This window comes from Athene cunicularia, assembly GCF_003259725.1.
Source record: "Athene cunicularia isolate RWA chromosome 3 unlocalized genomic scaffold, athCun1 chr3_part1, whole genome shotgun sequence".
Classification (NCBI taxonomy): Eukaryota; Metazoa; Chordata; class Aves; order Strigiformes; family Strigidae; genus Athene; species Athene cunicularia.
The window spans coordinates 105706154-105719170 of record NW_020799097.1 but is presented as its reverse complement, the minus strand read 5'-3'; the positions used below and the strand labels follow the sequence as shown (position 1 = coordinate 105719170).

The window sequence follows — 13017 nt, the reverse complement described above, 5'->3', positions numbered from 1 at the left end:
AGCACCAACCTCTCTACAATGTCCTTTCAGGTAGCTGTAGAGAGTGATGAGGTCTCCCCTCAGCCTTCTCTTTCTCAAACTGAACAGTCCCAGCTCTTTCAGTCACTCCTCAGAGGATCTGTTCTCCAGGCCCTTCACAAGCTTCATTGCCCTGCTCTGCACTAGCTCCAGCACCTCGATATCTCTCTCGTATTGAGGTGCCCAAAACTGGACACAACACTCCAGGTGTGGCCTCACCAGTGCAGAGTACAGGGGGACTGTCACCTCCCTACCTCTGATGGTCACACTATTTCTAATGCAAGCCAGGATGCCGTTGGCTTTCTTGGCCACCTGGGCACACTGCTGGCTCATGTTCAGCTGCTTCTCAATTAGAACCCCTACATCCATCTCTTCCAGACAGCTCTCCAGCCACATCTCCCCAAGCCTGTAGCCATGCAGGGGGTTGTTGTGGCCCAAGTGCAGGACCTGGCACCTGGCCTTGTTGCCAGATGGCTGAGGCATGACCTCATTGCAGCCCACAAGTTCCTCATGGGGGACAGTGGAACAGGAGGTGTCAATCTTCTTTCTCTGGTGACTAGCAATAGGACATGAGGAAATGGAATGAAGCTGCATCAGGGGAAGTTCAGGTTGGACATTAGGAAAAGGTTCTTCATCAAGAGGGTGGTTGGTCACTGGAACTGGCTCCCCAGGGAACTGGTCACATCACCAAGCCTGTCCGGAGCATCTGGACAATGCTCTTAGTCATATGGTTTAGTTTTAGGGAGCCCTGCAAGGAGCAGGGAGTTGGACTTGATGATCCTTATGAGTGTCTTCCAACTTGAGACATTCTATGATTCCAAATAAGAGAAATGGAAAACATTAGCAACTTCATGCTCCAGCATTCCTTAAAGGTTTTTTGTTTTAGAGTTTTGAGCTGAGGTGGAGGAACATTATACAGCATTAGATGCACCTCTAAAGCAGAGGTTGGAGTTGGTTACAGCAAACAGAAATTAGCAGAAGGATATGGCCATGACAAACTTAGGGGACTACTGGTGTGAGGGGAACTGCAGAGAGTTGTGACAAAGATTCATGTAAGCACAGAGAAACTGACAACAGATGTGGTTGGAGAACAGTTTTTATCTTACAATATAAGGAATGATTTAAAAAAAGACAAATATTGATGACAAATTATTATGGAGAATGATATCTAATCATTACGAGCTGTAGAATGGAAGACAGTCATCAGCCAAATAATGTCAAGGAGATGCAATTTGCATTATAGGAAAGGAAATGAATTGCTACAATCTAGGTAGATACTCCAACACAGAGTTTGAGCTGAAGGATCTTCTCATTTGCTAAAGCCTAAGTGTTCTTTTTGATATCCAAAAAACCTATTTTCTTATACTGTTATTGGATAAGGAAGTTTCACTTTGTTATTAATGCTTCTGTGACACCTACACACGTACTCTTCGCAAGTGTGACAATGCAGAATCTCCCTCTACCAAAGCTCAGATTTGAGAACAAAATCCTCTATTAACACCCACAAGTAGAAGGTGGTAAAGGTGCAGCTGTGTAACAATCCTCTTCCTGAAAGCCAACCAAAAAGTCATCATGATCACGTCCTTAGAGGAAATTGTCTGAAACACCTAAAGAGAAAGTTTAAAACATATAATAAAGAAAAAAGGACTGGAGAGTCAGAAAAGAAGGAAGCTTAATACAGAAGTCAGAAGAATGAGGAAGGAATACACTCTTCTCTGATCATGAAATCAAAGTAGTCTATTCTCAACACCAGTGAAATCAGATCCAATAGGTGTTCCAGTAGTTATGTTTTTGAGGGTTGGCCACCTGGATGTATTCTGAAGACACCTTAAGATTTTATTGGTTTGGAGCAACTGCAGACTGAATTGTTACTATTGCAGTCACATACACCTTTCACATATACCTTTCAACATGCTGATCTCTTCTTAAACTGCTGCCCCAACATTTAACCCATCCTGACATTTAAGAACGTAAATTCATAAACCACAGTCTTATGAATCCATGCTATAATCTTTACCTTGTACCATGCGTTCAGTTCTGGTTACTCCATTTGAGAGGCTACCAGAGTGTTACAGGCCTTTAGAGAGAATAGCATCTACCACCTTTGGTCCCATACTTTCTGTACCATCCATATGAACTAGAACAATACAGAAACAAATTCAGACATATCTAGTTTTTAGGGAAATATTCTATGGCATGTACATGACAGAGCATTTAATGGGACAGATGGGAGGTTTTTACAAGCAAGTCGGGGAAATGACAAAGTGCAAGTTATTTAGGCTGTGGTTCCATGGCAGCCTAAGCCAATCTAACTGCTGGCTCTTTTGCTCCCATTGTTCTCATCCAGAGAGGGGCGAGAGGTGCTATCCCCTGTAGCACTCATTTGACCTTTTGTGAAGCCACCTCAGCACACTAACCAGGCAGAACACCAAATCAGCAGGTCTCCAGAACACTGAAGAGTTTTCTGATAATCTGAAATGGTTCAGGTGAGGCTCTGAGGCACACTAGAATCAATGCGACAGAGGCAACAGGAATCAGCAGCCAGATGTTACACTGACCATGGCTGGCACGGAATCCCAGACTTTGCAAACGTTTTAGATGATCAAGAGGGAATATTGCTGCAGTGGTTAAGAAGCTATTTGCAAAGCAGCTGTTTGTTAAAATCATGGTTGGTTACTTGCATGTTTAAACATAGTCATGTTATGTGGCTCTGCTGTGTGGCCAACACAGAAGGTTTGCCTCTGCACAGATGAACAATCCCTGGTGAACCTTCTTTATTTCTTTGGTTACTACCCTCAGCCATAGGGTAGCATTACCACAGCAAATGTGTTTAAAAAAAATAAATAAAAGCCCCTCAACTGTCAATCACTCATTGAAAAGGTCACCTTCCCTCCTGCCCCCAGATTTAAAAGGTATCTTTTATGACAATTTAAAGTAAGACCTTGGCTTTCACACGGACATGTCTGAGGCATTAGTTCATCCTCCTGACTGCCAACTTCTTAAAGGAGCAGATGCCTCTGGGAGGTAACATCTTTAAGCCACACACACAGTTTGCCAGAGCTCATTTGTCAGTGCCCTGCGGCAAGCCTTTCATCTTTTAGCCACATAATGATAGCAGAACTGTATTATAGATGGCTGTATTTACATGCATGAGCAATCCAGTTAAAATGTATATTTTTGCTAGCCAATGTGAAGAGCAAATTCTCATCTGCTCCCTACCAACCAGCAAAGCTATTCAGTTCATGTTGAGAAAACTCAGCCCCCTCTCCAAGAAACCAGTCTTTGAAATCTTGCTGTAAACAGATGCCTATACTCAGGAAGGTTCTGCTCAGTAGAAGCAGAACAATGCAGATTAGTCCTTTTCTGAACAGATACCAATTCTAGACAAAAAAATTGAAACCAACATGCAAACACAACTTCAAAGGAAATAAAAAACCTCTCCCAGACCTCTCAGTATGACTGATGTTTTAAGTTCTAACAAAATGACTAAGAATCACCACAAAAAAGGGGACATAAGAATGTGAGCACAAAATCAAAACTTGCTACAAAAACAAAGCAAAATGTCCTCAGAGCTGGTCTTGATTTAAATAGAAAACACTTTCATAAATACCAACACTACAGTTTAAGAGAAACACTCATATCTTGACAACACCTAGGAACTGTCTGTATGGGGAGTGCTAATGGGTTGAGCAACTGGTTCTTGCTGGAAGACTGGGCATTTTCATGTAAGAACACTGAGAGATGGCACCCATGACTTTAAGATGTTTTTAGAATGGTAGAAAGTAATTGTGTTCCCATTACAGAGCTCTGAGAACACACAACTGTAACTAACTTTGGCACAGTATAAGAAAATAGGCACGTACCTTCACCAGAAACAAAGACTACGTGCAACAATAGGGCCTGTACTTGCATGAAGGCAGTTAACTCTGCTATCACACTGGGACCATGTTTTTATTGGCTCAGTTCCCATAGACTTCAGTTTTACATGGTCCAGCTGAAGCCCACATTCTCCTGAGAGCATTTAGTCTGTTAGAAGAGTTACAGGACCTACACAAGCTTGCATAATAAGCAGGGGTTAGCAAACTACCATGCTTTGTATTCTGCTGAGTAAGTAATCTGCTTCTAAAATACTGTGGCATCATTCTCATCTCAAAAATAACATTTCTGCAGACTAAAAAGCCTACATCTGCTTTCAGTACATAGTAATTCAAATCAAATCCTTCAGCATAAAGGTGGGGAGATTTATCTGGAAGCCAGTCTAATGAGTCTACTTATTGTGAAAGTAATGGAGATAAAAGGCATGTTTTTATGTCATCCCCAGCAACAAAGACAATTCAACTCTTGCTTGTATTTAAATACCAGTCCTTGAACTCTTAAAACCTTTGGAAAAGATAACATCTTTATAAACAAACAGTTGTGTTATCTTGAGTCATGCAGCATCTACCTTTAAAGTGGTATCAGCTTCTCAGATTAGACACCCTCACGTCTTGAAAAGCAAATCACTATTAACTTAAGCAAAAAACTAGATGTTCTTCACAGACTACTTTCCTTTAAAAAAAAATAATGAAGATCCTTTAAGAAAGTTATCTATCAAGAAGCCTCCTTAGATATGCTTGACCAAAACAGCTTTGTTTCAGTCAATTAGATTTAAAAGTTACCTCAGCACAGAGCATTGTACAAAGAATAATAGCTCTCAGCTAAGCTCCTACTCCCTGAGGTCACTCAATAATGCTCACAGACTGAAGGAAATGGAACTTGTGCAGAATCTGCAGTCTAGATAAGTTATACAGAAAAAAAAACCCCACTTATTTGCTATATATTCATTTCTCCACTTTAGTTCTCAAACTCCATGTAAAAGGTGGTTACAGTATCATTTCTAGGTTAGTTTTATCTTCCCATAAACCAGAAGTGAAAAAAGGCACAGGTGCATTGTGGGGATAACAGTGCATTACCATCCTTAAGATGAATGAAGTGAGGGGATTTGTTCTGCCTATAGCAAGAGGGCTAACACACCTTCCAAGTGACGTAATCCTTTAAGACCAACCTACGGTAAGAAGTGACCATCCAAGTCTTACTGATGACATCTGGCAGAAACCAGGGTTTCTTCACATTTATTACAGCAAAATGATGAATATTACCCACTTTTATACTGCAGGAAGGAACTTACCGAGATAGAATATTACTATTTTGACAACTTAGAACATTTTTAAAAGCACCTTCTTGGCTTCAGTTCTGTTTCCCATTTTGATAGACTCAGGCACCAAAGCATTCAATTTTGCAGAATAAATCTGTCACTCTTAAAAGTCTTAGGTCAGGATTTCAGTGGAAACAAAGGCCTGTGACCAAAATTCTCACTTCTACACATAATTTCAAGATCTTCCTGTAATCCAGAATACACTTACAGAATGGACTACACACAGAGAAGATCAGAGTTAAAACCCCTAAAGGAAAACAGAAGTGATGTAGTTGTATATACAAGAGCTCAGACACAAAGACAGCTTAAGTGCTGAGCACAAAGGAAGAATTGAAATCAAGACAGAATCCAGGAAGTGAGAACACCAGAAAACCAGAATAAATTCCATGTGTAAACTAATCCAATTTCTTTGTGCAATAACAAGACTCATTCTTTATTAAACTGTTCTCACAAAGCAGAACAATTACTGACAATAACCAACATGCAGCAACAAAATTAGCTATAGCAAAGAAAAATGTCTTTTTTTAATCATTCCACTTCTCCTGTAAAGGTTACCTGTCCATAACTGCACAGGTTGCCTATGTGCCCCTGCGCTGCCTGTTTGCGGCCTGTATTTGGCACAGACTCCATCACTGGTGACCAGAGGCATTGAAGTGTTGAGCTCCCAAACTAAGGGCTTCACATGCAATGCATTCAATTCAGCCCTATGGTGCAGCAGCCGTATTAACGCCGATTTCTCCATCACATACCAGTGGACATATTCAAGTAGTTGACAGTATGATGGATTAACTCATTGGAAGTTTATTAGGAAAGTGATCAGTGTACATACGCACACGCGCACACTCTCAACAAGAGTATAAGCACAAAAAAGCAGAGCTTTGAGTTCACAGCTTTTCTACCACCCCATGAACACAGTATTGAAGTAGCTGAGAATTCCAGGACAAAGTCAAGAAGCACCTGTCTTTTTCTGAAAAAAGTTTTCAAAAGCTTGGTTTTGTCGGGTTTTTTTCTTTAAGCAGTAGCTTTATCAGTGTTCTTGTGTATTATGACCACACAGAACCACCCTCATTTTTCTGAGTATATGGAGAACAAGCTTAACAATGCATACTCTTACATAAGTAACACTAATATTTCCTTACGGTTTTACAGAAATAATTTCTGAATTTAGAAAACTAGAAATGCATTTCCCTGCCTCTTTTGCTTGACAACTACTACTCTTAACATGAAGCACTGGAATTGCTCCCCTTCACAAGATAACAGTGCCCCCCTCTAAAACCTGCTTAAGTGTACACCAAGCCCACCCACAGTCTTCTCTCTCTTTACTTTTCTCTTCTATGCACAAGGAAATACCGCTCAAGCCTTTCTGCATCTCAGCTCACAGAAGACACCTACGTGCCAAACCAATTTAAGAGATGTCCAAAAACTGCACTAAAATAACGGCAACCTTTTCACCCGCCAATTCAATTTAACAGCTTAAATCTTTGCTTGTGTGACTTTGTGTAGCAACCTTTCATACTGCAGGACAGTGATTTAGACAAAAATGGCTTAACTACCTAATATACTATATTGCAAATATTAAGAAAATTATTTGGAGCATCAAGGAAAATTTTCAGCATTACAGTATTGCATTGTTTAACTGTGAAAAAAGTTTAGCCTTCTCTCTGGATTTATTTGTATTTCAAAAGCCAATGCAACAAGAAAAGTGTTACGTACATACCAGTCACTCCCATAGACTAGAATCTGAGTAGTCATTGGGAATTTAGCACTGCAGTATTTTCCGACAATATGTAACATTACATGTTCAGCTGGAAGGGTAACTCTAATGCAGTATTCAAGCCTGGTTTTTTTCTGAGCCCTTGGCAAATGTAGGAACTCCACTGCTTCCGAGTAGCTCAATTATTTTTATGTAAGTGACAGCAGGTAGCTATTTAAGTAGATTGATTTGTTATATATAAACGCCACTACGGAGGAGCCTTTGTATGGCTCTGCTTTACTTTCGTGGCTTGGTTTAAGCCAAAACACTAGTCCTGAAAGAGCCTAGTTATACCAATAGCATAATTACATTAAAATATTCATATGGTTTTAAGTATGCATGATCTAGTCAAAGCAAGTATCAATTTCAGCTACTGGGTTTTCAAGCAAAAAGCCTTTGCAAGAGACAATTAAGGCTTCCATCACCCTAACAGAGGTAACAATGAAAAACAAGTCTAAGCCACAGGAGCATTGGTCTATTTTTGACAGTGGTATTTAAGTATTTATTAAGCTGGTTTTCATCCATTTATTCATTGGCTGACATCCATCTGCCACATGTAACATTGGAAAATGCACAGTTAGCAAGCTGCTAAAATAAGGGAGCCCGGTTGCATTTTTTCATCAAAATAATAGGCAAGAGATTCTAGAATTTGTCTTGCTGATACAGTTCAACTCTGCCTGAAGCAAGAACAGGAAAAGGTCCCCTGCTACTATAAAACAGTTCAAGTAAGGAAAAAAGCCAGACTATTTTTTAAGAACAGTATTTGCAAAAGCAGAAGAAAACCATCCAGTTTCTCACCATTCTCTAGCAATATTCAAGCAAAGTTTTACTTTCATTTTTAAAATACAGAAGTTTATTTAGCCTATAACAGTTCTACAAACTGTATCACAGATAGTGATGCACAGCTTATGACCAAGATCAATACCAAGAGCTAAAAATCTTGCTAGTGATAGTGTTAATACAAATCAGCAATTTTAACATTTCACCTCAGAAAGCATCTGGTCTTCTAAACCCCAGTGATGTATGTAATTCATGTAAATATTTATTAGATCCAGTCATCATGTTACAGTATTAGTCAGGTTAATAAACCTTCTCACTGTGAGAATACACCAGCATAAGGTATGAACACAATGAAACCTATATGACATTTTATAGTAACTTTCCAGAAATATGCTTGTGGCCCATCAAATTCAGACTAAAGTACTGTAGATTTAAAATATTTACTGGTCTTCTTAGCATACCTAATGTGTAAGAATAGTTTCTTGTTCAATTCCCAAAAATAAATATAAAGCTTTCAACTGAAAGCATTTATTTTCCTAGTTTTCCAAAGCAGAGTCTGGGGGGAAAAATGCTTCAGACTTGTCATCAGTCCACTTCGGTACATAAAAGCATCTCCTGTCCCAGTATTCGTTCAAATCCAAGAGATATTTTCTTCCAGTGAAATATGACCGGAGCACTCATTTTATTTTCAGCAATTCAGTCTGTTTCCATGGCAGCACTGCGGGATTCCTTAGCCACCATGAGTCGCATTAGCTGACTGTGGAATTTCTCGATCTTCTTTACGTCTTGTGCCTGGTCTGTTCTATACAGCAAACACTGTAAGAGAAAGTTGCTTAATATCAGATTTCACTCAAACTGTTTTTGTCCTGTTTATAGTTGCAACAGATTTGTGCTTGAAACACACAAAACAAGGCAAGTCCTTAAATATTCATTTGTGGCATGTTGCTACCATGAGGCAGCATAAACAGGTACCTACCCTGTTTTAAAATACACACATCTGTGTTTACATGTAAGTTTCTCTGAAAGGCTCATGCCTTCCATTAATAGGGAAGCTCATGATTTATCCTAGTTACTTCTCTCTCAAAAAGGTGCTAAAACTTGGTGTTTAAACCTGTCTCTAAAGACACTCCTATTCATGTTGTCTAAAAATAGTACCAGATTTTAAACCTGTAATTTCTTTCTTATTCTCTATACTCTGAAAGTAAGTTTATTCTGCCTTTCACAGTCCTTAATGTTACACTGCCAGTGACATAAAATCAGTTCAGTATTTCCCACTGAAGGGGATCCCCTCCCCCAAGCAAAATCTGTTTCTATGACAGTCCTAAATAAGGAACATAGCATCTGATTAAGATAAAAAGGAACTCCTTCATGTGACAAGCCTGTAAATGCAAAAGGAACAAGAGTAATATGCCAATGACTTATCATAGAAAGACCGCTTAGGGTGTTGGGGTTTTTTTTTTTGCAGACTAAGTAATTCCTTACACCTGTACAGCATGAGTATGACTGCTCAGGCTAATTTAACAATGAAAAAAACCACAGAATGCTCCATTCTTCAATGTTGTCAACACCACAACTTTTGCCAGCATTAAATTTCTATTTTAATTCAGACATGAACAGTAGAAAACAGGGTTTTTTTTCCTTCTTTTTCCTTCAGCTACATTAGTTCTGCAAATTAGGCATCAAGGAAGACTCCCCTTCCCACCTTTAGAAAAAAAAAAAAAAAACAAAAAACCCCACCCCCCAAAAAACCCCCCAAGACCCAAATCAAAACCAACTCCCTGCTGCCCCACGGGTGTAACAGCTTTCCGTGACCAGAAGCAGGTAAGGTGGCCTATAACTGAAAAGAGTTCACATTCATGAATCACCAGACTCCAACATCCCCTGTGGAAGATTTCAACTAAATTGCCCCTAGCCCCTGTTATCAGTGCCCCAGCCTCAACATCTCACCCACATTAAACCCTATGATCCTGTTAAAAAGTGTCATTACTGGAGTTTCCCATCTCTCCCAGGTATTGGAAATACCAGTCAGATTACTTTTCCTGGAAAGAAGAAATCTGATTTTCTTCCAAGTCTGAAGATAAGAGAAGGTCAGACTACTGTTGCTTAAGCTGGACTGCAGAAAACCAACAACTTGGCTATAACAGCACTAGCACCAAGAACCTGTTGCTGGCATGCACATCCGTGTGCATACACCAATGCACATTGACACATTTCTACCTGCTGCCCACCACTTCACATCCTACCCCCTCCCAGGCTACTGAGAACAAGGGCAACCAGTAAGAGCAGCTGCTCCATCTCCTTGTACAGCAACCCTTGGAAGGACACTGCAGAATTCCACATTGCATATGTGTTCCACAGTTTTTACTGAATGCATAACTGACACCATAACAGCATTTCAGAAAACGGGATCCCTGAACTGCAAGTGGATCTTGTCATCTGGTCTCATAACCACTCCACTGTCTCATAATCACAAAGGAGCTTAACCTACAGTTGGAAGTTGTCGCCAGTCTGAGCAAATAAAAAGGACCACACTCACACTAGTAAACATATCTGTTTGAAGATGATCCTGAAAGGCTTTGGCAGAAGCTACCAATGGCATTCCATAAACATTTTCAGATTGAGAGCATCTGAGATTTCTGTAATTCTAATTTATCTTTTCATAGAATTCTAAAATAATTACGTTGACACCCATAAAGAACAGGGAAGTGTTAGAACTTTTCCTGTACTGTGCAGAATTGAACCACAGGTCAATGTCAGTCACAGACACAACAACCAGGGAAGTCTGAACACAAGTTTTTAGAAAACTGTCAGGCAATGGCTAAGAGCTCCCAAGTTGACTGACAGCAAAATGCAAGTCTGGGAGAGATACAATAAGCCCTGAAAGTGAAATATATCCTGTACTTACAGCTACATCATCCGTTACTTTGATACAGAGGTTCCCATCACAATGTCGGTATTTGAGAACAACCCGCACCTGAAATGACAAACATTTTTAAAATTAACATCTATAGCTAACGAATCTCAGAATATATCTGAAGGCAATTCGCCTAAATTCAGACTGCTTTATTAGGATTATGTACTTCTTCGCATTTGTGGCACCTCTGTGGTGGTCCTCAGCTCTGGTGGCCACTAATCCTACAGCCAGCATGGTGTGGAAATTGAACCATCACACCTCCCTGCCCAACATGTTAAACTGGTATTACAGCAGCATCGGGAAGCTTAACATTGGGCATGATAAAACCACTGTAAGTAGAGCAATGACAGCTGCAGAGACCTTAGCGGCAAGGTAAACTCCACGAGCAACATTAACACAAGACACCCCCTCACCATATACCATGGTTCAGAAAAACTTAACTGGAAGTTTGTGCTTATAAACTTGAAACACTTAAAAAAAAAAATAGGTCTGCATGAAGACTTGAAAGGGATTCACTGAGTGGGGTAAGCTCAACACTACCACTTTTTCTTCTACAGTACCTAAACTGTAGGTAAAAAAGTTGTATTTCCAGTCATTACAGTTACTTCAATAGCTGCACTGCTGCCTGCAAACAGAGTTGAAATGTTCTGATGTTTCTGTAAGTGGAAAGGTAAGATACAAAGAATAACACTTTTAGAGTAATTACAGTCAGAGGACTGAAGGGAATCCTTTCAAATTAAATTGCTTTCAAGACTCAATAAGGCTAAATTTAAAGTCTTAAAGCAAGCATTCAATTTCTCACTAGAACAGTTACTACTGTAGTCACCTGCCCTGAGCTTTAACCTGGCCACAGTCCCTCTGGATTCTCAAATCACCAAAGTTCTCAAAGCCATGGTGATAAAAATCAACATCCTCAGCAACTGACTGAGCATTAAACGCTTCCTTCTGACTGCAGAACTGGCCACAGAGACTTTATGTCTACTGTTTCTAGCCTCAGCTAGCATCAGTAACTAGAAACAAAGCAAGGTGTCCTTTTGAGAACATTCTGAACTCACACTATAAACAGGTCTTTGTTGTAATGGCCAACCTCCTTGACTACAAAATACATCCTGGAGCAAGAATTTAAAAATATATCTCATCACAGATTTATCCTTCTTGTTTAACAAACTGTCACCTTCCAACCGCAAGAGCTGTGTAACAGTACATCCCTCTGCTGAGCAGGCCCAAACGCACAAGAGGCTGCCTCAAGCAGCCAGCATGGATTTGACACATAACTCACTCCTGCAAAAGGCAGACCAGTCACTGCCTAGCCTCACAAGCATAGGAAGAGCATGCATCCATCTCCCATGATTCTTGTTCTTCCTTCAGTTCTTGCCAAGCCCAATCACACAGAAAAGCTCCTCAGGCTAGATCTCTGGCAAATTAAAAGAAGGGCACGTGTTGTGATTCTGAGGCCTATATAAACTCCTCTGCAAACAGACACCTTTACTGCCATGGATGAGAGGAGACTGTCTTTGAGGGCCCCTCTGGAAAAGGGGGAAAAGCAATTCCTGGCTGCAGTGACATTCTTCCTCTTTCATTTAATAGAATGTTACAGAGCATAAGACAGTAAAACAGGACAATTTTATTATCAGTAGATAGGCGGCAACTGCATATGAAGCAGTCACTTATGCTCATGTGCCCTATTTTTAGTGACAAAAACTAGGTCTTTTTTATTGACGTTTTCTTAGGCATATGAATTTCACGTTACTTTCTGTGCTGCTTTTTGGCTCAATTATGTTTTTTCTGAAGACTGAAGTTACTTTTAACATCTGCACAAACTATTCTCCTAAACAAGTTACCAGAAACAAAAAGCAGTTGTAAACCAAGTTAGTTCCTAGAGCAATTACCTTTTAGGAAGCAAACACCTTCCAGTCTGAAATGACACTGCAGGTAACAACACAACGTAAAAGCTAATGAATGCTTTGATGTTTTAGGAAGACAAATTAAAATGATACAGTCTTAAGTGTTGTAAACTCATTAAACAAACCAATTTTCGATACACTTTTCATTCAGCAGAACTTTTAAGTCCGGATTCTGACACACAGGTACACTCTAAATAAACACAGCGTCTCTGGAGGTGGGTTCTAGAGGTTTATACCTGTCGCTGGTAACATCACCTGAAACACCATCCCCGACGTACGTTTTTGGGGTGTTCAGTGAGAACTTCCGTTCCGTGAGAAAAAAAGATCAGGGTGACACCACGAGTAACCCCCCTCCCTTGGCGGGCGCGGCACAACTGCGGTCGCTGCAACGCGCTCCCCGGCCCTGCCGGGACTTAGGGCACCGCCTACCTCCACGGGCGGCCAGAGCGAGAGC

The 13017-nt window shown here is 40.3% G+C and overlaps 1 protein-coding gene across 1 annotated transcript in view; it reads right to left on the bottom strand.

Annotated features, from left to right (window-relative positions):
• Positions 1 to 5993: 5993 nt before the first annotated feature.
• The window catches only part of SRP9 (signal recognition particle 9), an 18702-nt gene continuing 11678 nt past the window's right edge, over positions 5994 to 13017 (bottom strand). The window contains exons 3-4 of the mRNA XM_026844648.1: positions 10651 to 10719; positions 5994 to 8561 (exon numbers count right to left, since the gene is read on the bottom strand). Of these exons, the coding sequence (XP_026700449.1) occupies positions 8442 to 8561; positions 10651 to 10719 (189 nt within the window). The 3' untranslated portion in view covers positions 5994 to 8441. The remainder of the gene's footprint in view (positions 8562 to 10650; positions 10720 to 13017) is intronic.